Consider the following 20191-nt stretch of genomic DNA (forward strand, 5'->3'; position numbering starts at 1 on the left):
AACTGGAGTAGTAGTCAGATAAGTCAACACAAAATTGACGTGTCCAGGCACCTAGACTAAATCCAGGTGCCCGGACTAGTCCAAGCACCTAAACCAGCTTGGGCCAGCAGAGGCTCCCTTTCGGAGACGTTGCAGTGGGGATAGAATTTGGGTCCACATCAACAACATTCCAGACGCCTGAATCAGTCCAGGCGCCCGGGCATGGATGAGAGACTTATCACGAAGCCATTGTGGAGCCGTTGCAGAGCAGATAAGGTGCCACAGTGGAGGAGGTTGAAACTAGTCCAAGCTCTCGAAACTCGCCACATCATCAATGACTATATTTTGACCAATCAGCTATAATAGAGCTCTGGTCCTCTTTATTCAAAAACACAGTATTTTAATTCTGCTCTTTGTTCTGTGCTTTCAATGATTATAAGAGATTACTTCACCTTTGTCAAAAAAAAAAAAAAAATTAGTGAGTTTCAACCGCGGCCCAACACAGACTAACAACAACTTCCACAATCAATGAAGCCTTGTTAATATCTTTCTTACCTATTTCTTTCATTAAATTCACTAATACACCTTTTGTCATTACTCAATTTGATGACTAACAACTTACCTTTTACAAATTTGTTAAAAACGTTTACCTCCATTTTACACCAATCGTGGTAATGTTTTTAATTCCCCTCTTTTACTTCCTTAGCTTTGGATTCGCCCTATATGCCACATAAGACTATTGCTTTAATATTTGGCCTTAATTTCCTCATTTCTCATAACCATGCTCTCTTAAGTAAGAATTATGTTGTTTTTTTTCTACTCTTGTTATTTCTCCTATCCTTTTTGTTTATCCATCACATGTCTGTGCTTGTATGCATAGTGATGCTTGCCCCTAGAGCTATGGTGCAACAGTAGAGCATCCATGTTGTTACCCAGGTACTCGAAGTTTGATTCCCAGATATAGCGAATGGGGTGTACAATAAAAGGATGATAGATTTCTTAGCTGCTCGCCACAAATGTTTTCCAATTTACCCTAATGGACGGTAGAAAAATTTCGTGAGACCGGACCAATCACTCTAAGATTAGTCAATGAGGTTAATTAAATTTATCATCATTGTAAACATAATCATGCCCCCGGGGTTATGGTGCAGCGGTAGGACATCCAGGTTGTCACCTAGGCACCCGCGGTTCGAGCCCCAGCTATAACAAATTTGTAGAAATTTTTCCTCCAAATGGGGCACACAACTAAATGATGTTGGGCTGCCTGCTACTTCCCGATTTACCCTGGTGGCCGATGTAAAACTTCCGTGAAACCGGACCAATCACCCCAAACTTGACATTACCCAGCTTGATTAATCATTTTTTTTTACCTATGCATCATAGGTCAGTGCTTGTAAGCATAGTGATGCCCACTCCTGAATCTTTCAACCCAAAAGCTAGTCGTGATCTTAATGATCTTCTTCTAGTTGCATCTCCGAGTTCAATCCCACAAACATCGGAAAGCCTTATTAGGTAGAGTGGGACGTCGAAAAGCTCCTTGCCCACATGCTCCTTCTCCAACTCCTTCCTGTCACTACAAGAAAAAAGTTGATAGACAACGCTTTAAAAGTATTGTCTATATGCCTGAAAAAACGTTATTAAAAGCACTGTTGTTAAAAGCCTGCTTAATGACAACGCTTTAAAAGCGTTGTCATTTGTAGCAAAGACAATGCTTTTGCAATGCTTTAAAAGCATTGTATTTTTTTTTTTTGCAAAAGCAATGTTATTATAACACTTTAAAAGCGTTGTTGTTTTTAGCAAAGATAACACTTTTGCAACGCTTTAAAAGTGTTGTCTTTTTAAAATTAAAAAAAAATCTATTTACAAAGTCATTATTTTTATATTTACAAAACTATTATTTTTCTTTTACCATGTCTAGATTCAAATTTAACATATAATAGCAGTTAATCAGTTCAACTAATGATTTTAAACTCATACTAAAATAATAGAATTTAACTACAAAGTATATATTAGTATTTATAGGAGAATTGCTAATGATTTCAAAGACTAAGGGGGCGTTTGGTTCTCTCCTAGGAATCGGAATGGGAATAAGTATCATAGTATTATGGAATGGGAATGGGTATGAGCTTAGGTATCATTCTTAAAAATGATGTTTGGTTAGTTAAATATTTTCAATCGGAATGAACCTAAATTTCCTTTTTTACCCTTATAGGAAAATAAGAGAAAAAATTAGATGGGAGAGAAAGTTGAATATGAGAGAAACATATGATGAGAGAGAAAGTGTGTTGGGAAAAAATGAAGAGAGAGAAAGTATGATGAGAGAAAATGAGGAGAGAGTGCATGATAGGAGAGATTGAGAAAAGAAAAAGTATGAAGAGAGAGAAAATATGCTAGAGAGAAAGAGTGATGGGAAACAATGAAGAGAGAGAAAGTATTATGAGAGAAAATGAAAGAGTGAAGACAGAGAAAGTATGATGAGAGAGAAAGTGGGTTGAGAGAGAAAGAATGATGGGAAAAATGAAGAGAGAGAAAGTGTGATGAGAGAAAATGAGAGATTGAGGAGAAAGAAAGTATGCTGAGAGAGAAAGAGTGATGGAAAAAATGAAGAGAGAGAAAGTATTCTGAGAGAAAATGAAAAGGTAAGGAGAGAGAAAGTATGATGAGAGAGAAATAGTAATGGAAAAAATGAAGAGAGAGAAAGTATGATGAGAGAAAATGAGAGACTGGGGAGAGAGAAAGTATGATGAGAGAGAAAGTGTGATTAGAGAAAATAAAGAGAGAGAGTGTGTGATGAGAGAGAATGAAGAGAGAAAATAAGGAGAGAGAGTATGCTAAGAGAGATTGGGGAGAGAGAAAGTAGGATGAGAGAGAAAGTGCGATGAGAGAGAAAGTGCGATGAAAAAATAAGGAGAAAGTGTGTAATGGGAGAAAAAGTGTGATGAACGAGAATGAAGAGAGAGGAAATAAGAAGAAAGAGTGTATGATGGGAGAGAATATAGAGAGAAAATGGTAGAGAATGTGTGATAAGAGAGAATGAGGAGAGAGAAAGTATGTTGAGAGAGAAAGTGTGATGATAAAATAAGGAGAGAGAAAATATGATGAGAGAGAACAAGGAGAGAGTGTATGAAATTAAAAAAAAATTGAACAAATATACTAAGAGTATTTTTGTCTAAAATTTAATTCACATTTCTATTCCATCAAAACCCAAGGGAGGAGGTGAGTTTCATCCATACCCAAGTTGTTGGGTTTCATTCCAAAATCTTGGGGGCGTTTGGTTAAATGATGGGAATGACTATGGGTATAGGTTTGATAGTAGGGTGGAATGGGAATAGGAATAGAAATAAAACCCATCAAGTTATATGAGTTTGGTTGATTTCCATAAATCTAGTAATCATTCCCAAAATGTCATTCCCAAACCCACAATCCAAACACTATCTTTTACTATCATTCCATTCCCTCATTCCCAAACCCATCAACCAAACACCTTAATTTCATTCTCATTAACCAAACACAAGGTTTGGGAATGAATTCATTCCCTCATTCCCAAACACATAAACCAAACGCCACCTAAATAGTTTTGTTTCAAAGTCGATAGTGATATTCAAATTAAAATAAAAAAGCACAAAATAGCTAGCCGACCTCGAAGGTAACGATATGCATTCTTACTTCTTGTCACCCGTACAGGGGAGATACTACCGAAATTTTCTCTAGCAGGGACTCCCCCGGGGCGTGACAACTAGGTATTTCCAGAGCCAAGTTTGCGAGTCAAACTAGGTATTTTCATATTTGTACGGATTTCCGTTATGTTCATGTTTCAGAATTCCATTTTGGATTTGTATGGATTTCCGTTGATTTTCTCATTTCTGAGTTCTGAGGTCACAAAGGGGGACTGGACAGCGGTGGAACATCTCCAGACAGCAAATAGGTAAAATGTTAAATTTTATAAATTTTTATACTTGTAGTAATATCTGGGATATAACTTAACAAATATGACGAGATCTACACGAGCGGCTGCGTCGAGACATGGTGCTGGGCGGTCACGTAAGAGGATTTTGGAATCTCTAGCAATGGACTCACCAGAGATGCCTATTGGGGTTGAGCCTGTCGGTCAAGGACAGACTCAAGATACTGCTGGCACGTCGGACTCTCAGACTCCGGTGGCTTCGTTAGAGGTACCCAACCATACCTTATACACTGTACCACCCGTGGCAAATCCGATACCTCCAACAGCAGAGCTTGCGACGTACCCGGCACCACCGCCACCTGGATCTGCCATGTACTCGGCACCAGCGGCACCCGCGCCCCTAGTGCCTACAGTGTACCTAGCATCCGCACCAGCAGTACCGCTTACGACATTTCCGATACCACCACCTACAATACCTCCAGCAGTGGCCACCCATATCGACCTTGGAGTACCACCAGTGGTACGTGCTCCAGCTTATGCAGCAGCACCGGGAGTACCTCCCCCGGGCTATCCAGCGGTACCACCTGTAGCACCAACTCCAGTGATTCCGCCAGTTTCCGCGTCGATCCCTACCCACCTCACTGATATTGTCGCGGCACAAGCCCGGATTCCAGCATTGCCAGAGTCGATGAAGAGTTGATTCACACTATTCCGAGGAGAGACTGATCCGAGCGTGGCCCAGTCCTGGATTGAGACTATGGATTGGACCTTCTTCTATATGGCTTGCTCCGAGTAGGAGAAAGCAGAGCTATCTGCTTTCCATTTACGAGATGAGGTTGATATCTAGTGGGATACGCAGCATTTTATCATAGGCGAACAGAATATTACCTGGGTGAGTTTAAAAGAGGCTTTTGAGAGCCGGTATTGCCCATGAGCATATCAGATGACTCGCCGGCAGGATTTTCTGAGTTTGCGGTAGAACAACCGCTCGGTGATAGAGTACAATGTTGAGTTTAATCGGTTGGCCAGGTTTTGCCCAGAATTAGTTGTTGAGGATAGATCCCGCATGCTACAGTTTGTCCAAGGACTAGATGGACATCTGCAAGTAAAGATTGCCGATTTTGGTAATTCTTCCTACATAGAGACATTGGACAGAGCTCTGATGATAGAGTCAGCTCACCAGAGAGCATACTCGGACAAGAAAAGGAAACAGACGGATCGGACATTTGGACATATCCAGTAGCCACAGGCTACACAGCATCAGAGTGGCACAGCGGAAGCGAGGTGGGGCCCGCCCGGGCCGGGGGCGTTACAGATGGTATCAAAGGCACCTTGCGACCTTGAGTACGCCTGTGACAGGAGCACCCAAGGCACCACCTAGCGAGGGAGATTCTGGGATTTGTCTGTGGTGTGATTCGTGGTTACACAACGAGAACGTTATGTCTTTAAATGGGGGTGATTATAATACCCCCGGTTCTGAGATTCTGGTTAAGTTTGACTTAAAAGGCTAAATGATACTATCATATTATCAAGGTGCACCTTCCTTTTTGGAAGTCCAAACTAAAGAACTCCAAAGTTAAGCGTGCTTGACTTGGAGAAATCTGAGGATGGGTGACCTCCTAGGAAGTTTTCCAGGGTGCGTGTGAGTGAGGACAAAGCACGCTGAAAGGATCTTCGGTGGTCTGTGGAGCTAGTCGTCAACCCGATGGGCAATTCTGGTGGCGTTCTTTGTTCAGTCTGGGTGGGGCCCGCCTAGGCTAGGCCGGGGCGTTACACTTCTACTAGATACACTCAAAAATGATTGTCGGCTTGAGACTAGGACAAAACACTTACCACTGTATATCTACCATAGAAAACAAAACCATTAGTATTATACAAAAGAAATTTTTACTCTTAAAGCTGAAAACAAATATTACAGTTCACACCATACAACAGTTAGAAAATCTGGATTTTAGACAACACATTACACAAAACTATAAAATAGTACAAAACTACTTAAAAATTGAAACCAACAATGAAGCTCAAGTTGTTGGAACCTGATCATAATTAACATTCTGTGTATCTGCACAGAATGGTCAAAGATTAGAAATTCTAGTCCACATAAAGGTCTCATCATTACTCAACAAAACTCCTGCTAAATTTGAATTTTATAGTGATTACTATAAACTTGCATTCAAGCAACAAATAAAAAAAAATCAAACTAAAATAGTTGAGGAAAATTCATATCACGACTTAGTTCCAACTCATCAGAAATAGTTTAAACTGCTTAAATTATTCCCTAATTGGAATTCAAGAAACTATTTTGTAGCAACATCATATACGTTTCCATTTTAAATATGAAAGTTGATCCTTAGTTTGTAGTTAATGGTGATTCTTCACATATAAATTTACTATTAATATGAGCTAATAACATTATATTATAAATATACACATGATCATCTAATGGAAGAGAATTCCCCTATTAGCTATACACATAACAAAACTCTACAAATATATAATAGCTAAAAAGCTAAAACCAATAAGATAATCATTTGGTGAAAGAAAATAGATGGGGTAGCTTTATAGTTGACGAAGATGCTTCACAAGGAAGGATCTAACAGTTGCTATATCTTAAAAGAATTATTACAGATGAGATAATCATCCAATGACAAATTATATATGCATGTCAACAATTTGTAAAGGAAATTAGAAAACTCACTTGTTCGTAGTCTGGATTTTTGATCTAATCTAACCTAGAGCATGGAAAGTAAAAACACATCAAGTAAACATCTAGTGAAATAAAAACTAGAGCATGTAACAAAACCTAAACTAATTGCATTCAAATAAAGAACAAACATCATGGGAACATAAATCACTAAACTAACAAGCATTACATGGAATTAAACTAAAGAAATTGTATAAACTAAAACCTATATAATGGAAGAGACATTTAATCAAACACTTGATGGACGTGAGTCAATGAAATCATAATGTATGCAAATTGAATCATAGGAGATCAAATTAATACAAGCACTTAACATTCACATGAAACATAACTCAACATGAAAGAAATCAAACACATAAGAAACCACAAGTGTTTATGGATGAACCCAAGCTTTGGACGGATCTTGTAGATGATGGCTATTGCAGATGGAATGGTCGTCCAAAAAAAGAGCTGAGTTGTAGCCAGCGGTGATGATGTTTCTCCTCTTCTAATCCGAAGAGGAAGATGGCCATAATTGAGAGGAGCTACGCCGGTGATGGATGGGGTTGCTGAGAACTGTGGAACGTGGAGGCTCTTCTTCTAACTCGAAGGAGAGACCCCCTTGCGCTCTTCCCGTCTAACCCGAAGGGAGGAGGTGGTGGAGATGTGGTGTGGCTGGATGGAGAAGCAATGGCTGAAGGCGTTGATGTGCGTTGGGGCAGAAAATCACGAAGGGGTGGCTGACAATGTGAGACGTGGAGAAGAAAGGCGGCATGCGTGCGACCTCAGCGTCGGGGCAGAAGAACGAGATGATCGGGTTGGATGAGGTGACGAGATGCAGATGGGGGAGATGGAGAGGATATGGCCAGCCGACCGGCAATGGAAAAGTGGGAGCCGACCGACGGATGGAGGAAGTGAAGGTGGCGGTGAGTGCTGTTTGGCGTCAGGAAACTCTCCCCAGAAGCGATGGCGTGCGTAAAGGTTGAGGAGGTATTCAAGAGATAGGTAGGTGTCGAGTGAAACCAAGGGTTTTATTACTCTTTACTTGATCCAATGATTCATAACATTCCAAATTGAGATGATAACTTGATAATAAACAATACTTTTTAAAAATTAGACACTAAAAAAATTTATAATAAACAACATTTTTCAAAAATATTATCTTTGACTCACAAAAATCACTAATAGACAACGGTTTTTAAAAAAAACATTATCTATAGTCAAAAAATAAAGAGATAGATAACACTTTTCATTTAAAATGTTGTTAAAAGAAGAAAGACAACATTTTTTTAAAAAAAAAATGTTAAAAGAAGAAAGACAACACTTTTTTTAAAAAAAAAAATATTATCTTTTAAATATTGTAAAATTTTAATTTTCTTCTAGCGAGTGAGACAGCCCCTTAACCACGAGTCCAGATCCTCTGCGCCCGCCTCCCGTGCGCCCTCTGCGCCTGTCGCTACGCGACAAAAAATCCACGCGCTAAGCACGTGCGTTTCTCCGCTCCAGTAATAAAACCCAACTCCAACGCACACATATCGTTTCCTGCTGATCGGTCTGTTGACCGATCAGCAAGAATTCTGATCGGTCAGCAGACCGATCAGCAGGAATGCTGATCGGTCTTGCTGACCGATCAGCATTCCAGCAGGATTTGCTTTATTAACTTTTTTTTTTTCTTTTTTGTCCATGCCTTTTCCTGTGGAGAGAGCTCCTACTCAAAGAGTTCCAATTGCTAAAGGTCTGCTGTGCCATGGTGGAGTGAAGATCTCACTATTGCTGAACTATCCAGTGAGGGGCCTTGTTTACGAGGGAGGAACTAGTTTGAAAGACTTATCTGATGTAGTTTCCAAGTCTTGCAAGTGTCTTCAAGAGAACAATATCCCATTTAATGTTCTTATTTCTGATTCAGGCTGGAGGATCTTTCTCTTTCCCCAGGTAAACTTCTATTGATCACATGAACTTACTAGTCATATTCAAAATATAGCTCTTAGATTTATCAGTCAATAAAGAGGTATTATTTATCGTATCATTCTTGCAGTGTTATGCCGAAAAACAAGCCTTGGGCGAAGTGAGTGAGGAGATCCTAGAGACTCAAGTGAACCCTGCTGTGTGGAAGATCAGTGGGCATATGGTGCTGAAGCGCAAGAAAGACTTCGAAGAGGCAACAGAGCAATATGCTTGGAGGCTATTAGCTGAGGTCTCTCTTTCGGAGGCAAGGTTCAAAGAAGTGGAAGACTACATTCGTTGGGGCCCTTGGACTAGAGGAGTCTACGAAGGAAAAGATCAAGCTGGAAGAGAAAAAGGAAACCTCATTTCAGTCATTAGCCCCTATCGATCGAGCTACTTGTAACCTTGCAGAAGGTTGCCTAGTCTTGCAGTGAGAAAGATAACATTGTAAGTTGCGTATGAAAATCCTGCTGGAATGCTGATCGGTCAGCAAGACCGATCAGCATTCCTGCTGATCGGTCTGCTGACCGATCAGCATTCTTGCTGATCGGTCAACAGATCGATCAGCAGGAAGCGATATGTGTGCGTTGGAGTTGGGTTTTATTACTGAAACGGAGAAATGCACGTGCTTAGCGCGTGGGTTTTTTGTCGCGTAGCGACGGGCGCAGAGGGCGCACGGGAGGCGGGCGCAGAGGATCTGAACTCCTTAACCACTTCCCCCCTCCACATTCTGCCAATTCCCCCACTTCGCTGACCTGTTTCAGATGCATGCATGCAGAGTTGATCTGTTTGTTCTAAGCATCTACTGCGAGAGTAGCGTACCATGGCAAGGAGCAGATTTCTGGGGCTGTGTTAGTGTTCCCAGTCCCTCTCCCTGGCAAACTCGTCGAGCTTCCTGGAGAGGTCCTTGAGGCTCATGCTTGCCTCCTCCTCCTCCTCCTCCTCCTCCTCTTCTACTGCTGTTGCTGCTCTCTGCTTCGCTTCTTCCATGTCTCCCTTCTTCCTCACTGGGAAGGCAGAGGAGGAGTTAAGAGGGGAGTTGATGCCTTCCCAAAGTGGGTATGGAATTTGGATAAAACGAGTGATAGTAAAGCAGAGCAAAAGAGCGAGGGATGGGACGTGGAAGAAGGCATGGTATGAGTGGACGAGGATGGCACATCAGTTGCTCGCTGCCTGAGTATCCATCAGAGGCAATAGCACCAGGGTTGTCGCTGTTTGGTACTCTAGTGGAGTTTAGACTAGATTGAGGCTGGCGAGATCGGTCGATGGATGAACCATCGAGGAGGAGTCGAACGGTTCACGGATGAGTTGGTACGACTTGGTTATATGATGGCAAAAAATGAATACGCTCATCCCAGAGTCCTCATCAATCCGTTCCAAGACCAACACGGAATAGATAAATCACGGACGATTACTAACCTTTAGAATAACGACTAGCACATGAAGGAGGTATTTACCTCGGCTTTGTTGAGATTTGAACCTTAATGATAACACCTCATGCGCTAACCACTAGACCGTCTCGGAAATACACATATTTTCCGAAAATATAACTCATCACGGAAATAATTTTTTATAAGATTTGTTTATATAAATTTATATAGAGTTGTTATTGATAGTTAAAATTCATCATTTGAGTAGATTTGAGTAGGGCGGGTTGACTGTCCATTTTTAACAAGTTGGGAAATTTCAAATTAAACTCAATTTAAAATGGATTGTAAGTTAATGGGCCATTATATATCCTACCTATGTTAAATTTGATCATTTCATAAATAAATATTTTTTTAAAAAAAATCTAATAAAATTTTTAATTCTTAATTTCACATTATACATATACCCCTAAGATTTAGTGGGGTAATAAGATGGCTAGTACATTTTTTAAATAATCAAGATTTAATTTTCACACAGAGCATACTTATGATGATTAAATTATTAATGAAAATGGGGTGGTACATCAAGAGCTACCGTGCTTTCTAGATTTACTTAGTAAATAGAATATAGGTTAAACCATCTATCTAGGATTAATCAAGTTATAAAATCTAGATAGCTTATATAAAAAATAATTTACAAGGAAGAATTCACAACTGTTACTAAAAAAAATACATATATCACTATAAATTCATAATCCACAATTCAATTTTAAATTTTGTTTTCCTTCTCAACCAGAAAGCCAACTTAAGCCCGTCACGGGCCGACCTACCTAAACCTGCAATTGATATGGACTTATTCGTTTGTGTTCACTTTTAAATGTGTTAATAAAATTTCAACTCAATCTACTTAAATTATTTGACAGGACGTATCCACTTAAATTGAAACTCTAAGTTTATACACCAGCTATTATTTGGTTCATGGTGTTTATATATTTATTTTAATTTAATGATGAAATATAATATAATTTAAAATGATAATGTGAATATTTGGAGGACAAATACTTTTTATTTTATTTATAATTATAAAAATTCTTTAACTGAAATGATTATAATATAGAATAGTTTTGAAAGAAAACTAAAATGAAAAGAAGGTATTTGTAATTACGATATTGAACTTGATCTTTTGAAAAGGAACCATAATAAAGTTTAAAATAAAATTTGAAAAATGAATAAAAAGTAAAATTATAATTTTGCAATTTTGTGAAAGGCAATATTTTATAAATTATAGGATTAGAATATAATATTGTCGAGTATAAAAATGAAAATGTAAAATAAAACTCTCTTGATTCTTCACGACTAAGAATAGGTCTGTGTAGACTACGCCCAATCTCCCATCAGATCAGCTCTCCCTCATTTTTGATCTGATTTCGTTCGGCGAATCTTTTGGGAAAGATGAATATTTTCTCCAAGAAACCCACAGCCAAAGGTGAATCCTCCTCCCTTTTTCTCGTTGGATTGATCCTTTTGTTATCTCTTTAGAATTTGTATTCGTTCTGTAGTACTCTGCAGAACTTCTCTGCAGAACTTCATTAGATCGAAATTGAGGTGTTATATCCGATTGATGTAAAAATAAATTTAATACTAGGGATAAGTCGTCGTGTTCGATGATGAATTTTGCTTTACGAGGCTCTGCCTTATCTCTTCCACAGAAAAAAGCTGAAATTTTGTCTTCTACTACCCCCTTTGATGAATGGCCTTAGTAAAATTTGAATTTGTTTTAACCGCAGAGGCTCTACGAGCTAGTAAGAGGGAGATAGCAAACTCTACCAGAGGTATTATTTTTATGTTGCTTAAGGTATTTCGAAAGTAATTTCACTCTGTTTAGATTTTTTTTATCCTTATCAAAATGTGATAGATGCTATCTTCATGTGCACTGTTTATGTAGCTTTAAGGTACAGATAGATGCTATCTATATGACTATGTCTAGCTTGTTGCATAACCAGTAAATATAGACTAAGACAATGATAATGAAAACGAAATATACTTGGATGTAGGCAAACTTAAATAGTTAACATAGAATGGAACCAATGATCCCTTTGACTTTAGATCAATTAGCGCATTGATAAAGGTAAAGTTCAATAATACTTTTCTTGTTATCTTTGGAATATGCTGTTGTGAGGTTTGAGTAATTACCAATGTAGAAGCACCCTATCACTAGGCATGATCCTTAAGATGTTTCTGTCTTGAGTTTTCTTGGAGAGTAGCCTCCTTGATAATTAATATTTTATTTTTATCATCCTAGTAAAAAACTCCTCCCATGACGAACGGCCGGTTCTAAGCCCGGATAAAGGAAGAGAGTTGCATTAGATTGTCAGCCAGCGTTAAAACTATGACAAATATTCAATGAATGAATCTATTAAACTATTGTGTTAATGCTAGGTTGTTCCTCGAAAGGAACGTGCTGCAAGATCCGATTGTAACGTCTCGGCAAGAGCCGCTACATCTTCATAACTCGGATGTAGTACTAAATATGCAAGAGTTCGCGTTGTAGGGTATGACTGTAACATATCAATAATGACCGCTACATCTCCATGAGAACTTGAGTGTAGTGTTAAATAGGCCAGAGTTCTCATACTATAAGTTGGATAAGAACAAATATTATAGGAAAATTAATAATCTAAGATTTGAAACATAAAGCATAGGAACTCTCACTGGTAAATCAATGAAGGTAGTAGATATGATGATTAGGAGAAGAATTAGTATTTTGTATGTACAAGAGACAAAATGGGTAAGCGAGAAGGCAAAGATGATAGAAAACTCGGGTTTTAAATTATGGTACACGGGAAAGAGTAAAGCAAGAAATGAAGTGGGCATTTTTGTAGATAGTTTGTTAAAGGATGAAATAGTAAGAGTAGTTAGAAAAGGGGATAGAATTATAGCCCTTAAGATAATAGTGACGAAAGAAACTATGAACATAATTAGTGTATATGCACCGCAGATAGGATTAGATAAAGCTACCAAATGAAGGTTTTGGGATAACTTAGATGAAATATTACAAAACATTCTGACAAATAAAATGATTTTAATATGAGATAATTTAAATGGTCATGTCGGAGTGAAAAATAAGGAATATGAGAGGGTACATGGGGGTTATGAGTTTGGAACGAGAAATAAGGAAAGGAAAACTATATTAGATTTTGCGATAGCATATGACCTTATATTAACTAATATGTTTTTTTGAGAAAAAAGAACACTTAGTCACATTCAAAAATGATAATAATAAATCACAAATTGACTTTCTTATGATTAGGAAGAAAGATAGAAAGATTTATAAAGATTGCAAGGTCATCCCTGGAGAAATTTAACTACCCAACATAGGTTAGTAGTGTTGGATATACATACGTTAGTAGTGTTGGATATACGCCTCAAATATAATATCAATAGAAAGAAAATATATACGACTCCTAAAATTAAGTGGTGGAAGTTAAAGGATGGGAAGTAAAATATATTTAAGGAAAAGGTAGGAGTACAAAAATTAGGTGAAATATACAGTGCCTATAATACAACATGGGATAAGATGATATCAAAGTTGAAAATAGTAGCTAAGAGTGTACTCAGTAAGTCAAAGGAATATGTACCATTAAGTAAGGAATCTTGGTGGTGGAATGAGAAAGCACAAGAGAAAGTGAAGAAAAATGAATAGCTTATATGGAATTATATATTTGTAAGAGCGAGGAAAATTTAAAAAAATATACAATAGCCCAAAAAAAAGTTAACAAAATAGTGAATGAAGCAAAGAATGAAACTTTTGAATGATTATATCAAAATTGGATACCAAAGAAGGGAAAGAGACATTTATAGAATAACTAAAGTGAGAGAAAGGAAGACAAGAGATCTTATCCAAATAAAATATATTAAAAATAAATGTAATTGGGTACTAGTAAACGATGGAGAAATAAAAGAGCGGTGGTAGAGGTATTTTCATCAACTTTTTAATGAAGGTTTAGATGACCAACTTAACTTAGATAATTTAAGTAGGTCAAATAAGCATAGAAATTAAAAATTTTATCATAGAATTCAAACTTTAGAAGTAAAACAAGCTTTAAATGGGATGCATAATGGAAAAACTGTTCAGATGATATTCCGATAGAGGTATGGAAGCCTAGGGAAACAAAGTATTGAATGACTTACAAAACTATTTAACATGATATTGAAAACGAAAAAAATGTTTGATTAATAGAGGATAAGTTCTAGTTCCCTTATATAAGAACAAAGGAGTCATACAAAATTGTGTAAACTATAAGAGTATTTAACTAATGAGTCATACCATGAAACTTTGAAAAAAAATAATACAAAAAAATTAAAGAGACCTTGGTGACCGAAAATCAATTTAGGTTTATGCCTGGAAAGTCGACGATAGAAGCTATACATCTTCTTAGACAATTAATTGAAAAATATCGGGAGGAAAAACAAGATCTACACATGGTATTCATTGACTTAGAAAAAGCTTATGGGAGTCCCAAGAGAAATTATATGGAGAATTCTAGAAAAGAGAGGTGTTAGCATAAAATATATTGAACTAATTAAAGATATGTACAAGGATGTAACGACCAGAGTAAAGACTTCAGGCGAAGTAATTGAAGCATTTTCAATAAAGATAGGGTTACATCAAGGATCAACTCTAAGCCCCTATATTTTACACTAACTATGGACGAACTCACTGTACGCATTCAAGATACAGTGTTGTAGTGCATATTGTTTGCAGATAATTTAGTTTGGTAGATGAGACACATGAAGGAGTAAATGTTAAACTAGAATCTTGGCGAGAAACACTAGAAGGTAAAGGTTTTAGGCTTAGTAGAATAAAGACAGAATATATGAAATTTAAATTTAGCAATATTAGATATAATGTGACAATTGTTAAGATAGAAGATGACAAGTTGCACGGAACCGAGAGTTTTAAATATTTAGGATCACTTTTACAAAACGATGGAGGGATTGAGAGAGATGTTTTATATAGAATATAAGCAGGATGGTTGAAATAGAGGAGAGCGTCGGGTGTTTTATGTGACTGTAAAGTACCTCTAAAACTTAAAGGAAAGTTCTACAAAATCGCAATTAGACTTGTTATGTTATATGGAGCTAAATGTTGGGTTATGACTCGAGCACATGAGTAGAAGATGAGAGTTACAGAGATAAGAATGTTAAGGTGGGTGGGTGGATATACAAGGATGGACAGAATAAGAAATGAGAGCATTATAGAGAAAGTCGGAGTTGCATCTATTGAGGCAAACTTTGAGAGACACGTTTAAGATGATACGGGCATGTACTTAAATGACCAATAAATGCTCCAGTTAGGCAATGTGAAATTATGACAAACATGCATATCAAACTAGGAAGAGGAAGAGGAAGAAGAAAACCAAAAAAGACTTGATTAATAACAATAAAACAAGATAAGATTTATTTAAGTATAGATAATGATATAGTAGAAGATGAAGCTCAATGGCGTAAAAGTATCCATATAACCGACCTCACCTAGTGGGATAAGGCTTGGTTGTTGTTGTTGTATCATCCTAGTAAAATGTTAAAGATGCAACCAGCTAAAGGTGTTAGACATTTAAGACTTCTCAACTTTATTCTTTTTAAATAATACAGGTAAATTATTTTTAGATATGATCGAAATGTGTTTTTATGTTTCGCGTCACATGGATGTCATGATTACATATTTACATCGTGTCTCTAAGATGTTTTTTTTATCACATGCATGTTGTTGAAGCTAGGAGGCTTCAGGCCCGTTAGTTCGACATGGATAAGTGTTGTGATCAATTATATAGGTATAAATATAAATTGGTTTCTTCTCTTATTGGTTGAATTATGCAAAAGGTGGTAGCCCCCACCCCCGACTGAGCATTAGGAGGGAGTAAATCAGGTACCGAGCAAACCCCCATGTGGAAGAGTATTTCAACAGTTTTTGTTGGGATTCAACTCTTGCTCAATTCTGCAAATTTACCACATGGTTATCGGCTCCACCACACCCAAGGAAGCATGGTTATCGGCTCGGCCACAGCCTAGGGCTTCCCTTATTGGTTGAAGCTTTTATGGTAAGTGGCTAGCCAATCAACTTGAATAAGATATTAGAGGAGATTTGAGGTTTGAATTCTACCAGTGTAAAAAGGTCCTTACATACCCTTGAGTCATATTTGGCGTGGAAGGGGTATGTTGAAACAAGGAACCCCACACTCATTAGTCCTACATATACAAGTGTGGTGGTCCATTATATAAATCTAAATGTAGATATAAATTGATCTCGCTCCTAAATTGCTCTAGCTTTTGAACTAAGTAGATAACTAATCAAGTTTAAAACGATATATTTGATTTCAACTGCTATTTCTGTAAATCTGAAGGCACCAATAGACATTCTGTTTCAATGAAACTGATCCACATGCACAGACCACCATATTATGGTGAAGCATCTAAACTCATGGTTAAGATGTTCTTTTGTACAAGCAATTTGTGCATGAAATTGTGATCACTGTTACTAATTAAGCAGATCGGACTAAAAATAGATTGTCTTTTTGCACTTTACGGCATAGATTCACTTCAGTACTTTGCTTGCTTCACTTCAATATTTTAGGCCATAGCTTAGATACAGTTTGGTGACTTTCCTTTTATAGCAGTTATGTGCATGTTCTGAACCTTTGGGATGAAAATAAGAATGCTATTGGCACTTGTATGCACACGCATCTACTTCCACTAGACATAATAATTAATCTTCAGTTTTCTTTATGTGTACAGTTAGTGTGGATATTCACGTGTGATTTGCACTATTATTTCTCATGCAAAAGCATGCTCAACCATCTCTGTTTGATTTTGTTAGGCATTGAGAGGGAGATTGGAGCATTGCAATTGGAAGTATGTTCCTCCACCTGTTTTGACTGCATGTACCATTGTTTTAATAAATTTTTTCTTGCAAAATTTTTGTAAAAAATCTTGATCTTGAAACTAAATCAACCAATGCCAATTTATTGTTCTGAAAAATGGTATCTGATATGGATGTGGATCCAAGTGTTGACCTGACTATTTCTAAATTTTTTTACATGTGATCAGTAGGGTTATAGTGGTAGGGGTAGATGATGAGTCTTGACTCCTGAGTATCATATAATACACAAGATTTATTTTATTATAAACATTATTATAATATATTATAATAGTATATTATAATAATATTGCAATACACTTATAATATAATATATTATTATTAATTCTATTATCATATGTTGTGAATAATAATCTAAATATATTATTATAGTGTTACCTATAATTTAATATAATAAAATAATTTACTTTAATACTATCGAACCTAACCAAATAGGGCCTTTAGGATTTCAGAATTTCGTAAAATACTCAAAAAGTGATGATTAACAAAACCCTGACCCAAGCTTGAACAATGACAGGAAAAAAGACTTGTTGCTGAGATTAAAAGAACTGCAAAAACTGGAAATGATGTAAGGATATCAACTTCTTTTAACGATTCTTAAAATATGTTTATCATGGTCAGCAGAGAAGCAGCTTCTTCTGATCTAGAAAATGATGGTTGCATTTCCCTAATGACATCCTTTCCAGGCTGCAACAAAAATTTTAGCCCGTCAGCTTATCCGTTTAAGGCAACAAATCTCAAATTTACAAGGTAGCCGAGCTCAGATGAGGGGTATAGCAACTCACACACAAGTAAGAACAACTCTTTTCTATTAATCTAAATCTTTGATAAAACATGAATTTGATGATTAAAGTTTATTATTAACTTTTCAGGCAATGTATGCCACCACCTCAGTTGCTGCTGGTATGGAAGGTGCAAGCAAGGCAATGGGAGCAATGAATAAGGTCTAGAAAAACTTCTGACTTTTTAAGGCATTTGTAGAAAATTGAACTATTTCCATTTCACCATGGTAACAAATGTCCAAATCATATCTGTTGTGGTGTCTGGAAAGGTTTCATTCTTATAATGCCATTTGTTTTCTGCAGCAAATGGAGCCTGCCAAGCAAATCAAGGTTATGCAAGAATTTCAAAAACAGTCAGCCCAAATGGATATGACAGTATGCTCGTTTCCTCTTTTTTTTTCTGATAAGATCAATTCTTTGTTTAATAATTTAGAATTCCCACTTCTATTAGTTGTAGCATAGTTGTTGTCCTCAGGGTTTAAAATACCGTATTGGCTGTCAGAGTGTCAGGGCAGTATTTACTAGCCCAAGGAAAGACCAGTAGGTGAACCACCCTTTTTTAAGTAGACTGCCTTGAAACTGTTTTACCATGCAGTATGTTCAGTATAGGAATGAATACCATCTTGTATCCCTTGATTTGAGTCATTGTGTCTTGCGTTTGAAGATAAAAAATTATCATTTTGCAGTCCGTACAGGCAGTACAGTGTGGTTACTAGGGGAGATGTACATAGAATAATAGAACAGAGATCAGATTAACATCTTATTCATACCTTGTGCTAATTACCATTCCTCAACATTCTTTGCAATAAGATTTTGACAGAAAGATCTCGTCCATGAATTATCAGTCAGGGATTTCAACTCCAATTCTTGTTTGGAGAAATAAAAATGTAATTCCCTTTTGACAACTTTTTATTTGGGGAGGTTATTAAAGTAATCAGACTACTGTTGCCAGGGTTATCCCAGATTCTATAGCTCCAATTGAAGAATTCACTAAAAGTACCAAAATCGAATTCTAGTTCCAAAGTGTCTTTTTCCTTTTGCAGCAAAGATGATTACACTCACCCTAGGCCCCCTTACAGCCCACCCCCTGGTTATGTGAGGGGAGGTAAGTCACGGGGTCATCTTATAGCTGACGGCCAAGTGACTAGAGGGTGGAAGGAGTTTTTGTTCCCAGGGACATGGCTGCCAAAGTGTCTTTTTCCTGATAAGCTATATGAAAGCCTTCCCTGTTTTATCTATTTCTTCTTAGGCTTTGTTTGTTCTCACAAAATAGATAGATTCAGAAATGTAGGTGATATCCTCTTCCTACCAAACTGTTTGTAGTGTTTGATTCTTTATATAAAAATTAAAAATACACTGGGTTTCTCTCCTGTTCATTCTGCATTCCTTCTTTCTCTTTGGACAAGCATTTTCATAGTAACCAAAGTTGGCATGAATTTGATGCCTTTATATGGTAAACTTTCACTTTTGAGTTCAGAGTGAGATGATGTCAGACTCCATTGATGAAGTTTTAGACAATGACGAGGCTGAAGATGAAATTGAAGACCTGACAAGTCAGGTATGCTTTATTTCTTTTTGGTATAAGTCTACCAGAATCAGGCAATTTCTGTGCTGTTCCAATAGATTTTTTCAGATTATCCACATTGCTAACTTTCGATTTCTTTTGAATTTTCTTTCATATTCTTAGGTGTTGGATGAAATTGGTGTTGATGTTGCATCTCAGGTTGGTATCTTTGGTGTCTGATATTTTTGGTGGCTATTCCTAATTTAAGTTCAGACTTTGACGTTTAAACATCCTTGCAGTTGTCATCTGCTCCAAAAGGAAGAATCTCACAGAAGAATGCTCAAAATGCCGAGAGGTTTGCCTTTCTGATGTCCTTTTGAACTCTTTTGATACTACAAACAAAACCTCATCTTCTTGTCAAATTACTAGTCATATAACATTACTGAGAACTCAACCGAAGAATATCTATGTAGCTGCATGTAATAGTTTGGATAAACACAGCTCGATGACATCGATAATTGTATTTACATTTCAACGGATTTAATTTGCTTCCACTACACATTCAATTGGAACTTGATGCTTTTTCTTCATCTTTCTTTGATATCCTGACTTTATGTTTTTAATGCACACATGATGTTTAGCAGTGCGGAGCTTGATGATATCGAGAAGAGGATGGCTGCCCTCAGAAATCCATGAAGGCTCCTCCATGCTCAAAATGTTCGTTCGATATGATGTGTGATTATTCTCTTGAAAACGATCACTTGTAGGAGTGGCCTACGGATTGCCTTCACTCCACATTCAAAATGTGAAGCATCCACTAGATACAAATTTTATGTTTTCTCTGTTATGTTAATCCAATTCAAATATACCTGTGTTGCCTACTGTGTAGCTGACAGATTAGCACAACTCGTATCAATTATGCATAAACTTTGCGACTTTGGATGAATCTCTTGTGGGTTTGACTTCGATCGACTAATTACGTTGCGGTTCAATTCATGCCGCTTTATCCATGATTGATTTAATTTGTCAAAAATACAGGTTATTGTTCCTTATTTAAGGTCCGGTACATAAAACTCCTGTCAATATAAGTC

General features: G+C 37.1%; 2 protein-coding genes and 1 pseudogene across 3 annotated transcripts; 2 read left to right on the forward strand and 1 right to left on the reverse strand.

Annotated features, from left to right (window-relative positions):
* Nucleotides 1–1356: 1356 nt before the first annotated feature.
* On the reverse strand, nt 1357–9625 carry LOC122048666 (annotated as a pseudogene).
* LOC122047048 (GDP-L-galactose phosphorylase 1-like) lies at nt 8204–8961 on the forward strand. Its single transcript, XM_042608079.1, has 2 exons — nt 8204–8498; nt 8602–8961. The coding sequence occupies exons 1-2, from the start codon at nt 8250–8252 to the stop codon at nt 8911–8913; spliced, it is 561 nt and encodes a 186-aa protein (XP_042464013.1). The 5' UTR covers nt 8204–8249; the 3' UTR covers nt 8914–8961.
* Nucleotides 9626–11224: 1599 nt separating the features above from the next.
* Nucleotides 11225–20046, forward strand: LOC122047049 (vacuolar protein sorting-associated protein 2 homolog 3-like). Of its 2 annotated transcripts, none has more exons than XM_042608080.1 (11): nt 11225–11363; nt 11665–11709; nt 16755–16789; nt 17332–17382; nt 17501–17605; nt 17687–17758; nt 17900–17971; nt 19074–19154; nt 19284–19319; nt 19400–19455; nt 19742–20046. In XM_042608080.1, exons 1-11 carry the CDS (start codon nt 11330–11332, stop codon nt 19794–19796), a joined length of 642 nt encoding a protein of 213 aa, XP_042464014.1. In that variant the 5' UTR covers nt 11225–11329; the 3' UTR covers nt 19797–20046. The 2 variants fall into 2 exon arrangements, with proteins under 2 accessions (XP_042464014.1, XP_042464016.1); XM_042608082.1 differs by having other exon boundaries at nt 19745–20046.
* Nucleotides 20047–20191: the final 145 nt, after the last annotated feature.

The sequence above is a fragment of the Zingiber officinale genome, chromosome 2B (genome assembly GCF_018446385.1).
Source record: "Zingiber officinale cultivar Zhangliang chromosome 2B, Zo_v1.1, whole genome shotgun sequence".
Classification (NCBI taxonomy): domain Eukaryota; kingdom Viridiplantae; phylum Streptophyta; class Magnoliopsida; order Zingiberales; family Zingiberaceae; genus Zingiber; species Zingiber officinale.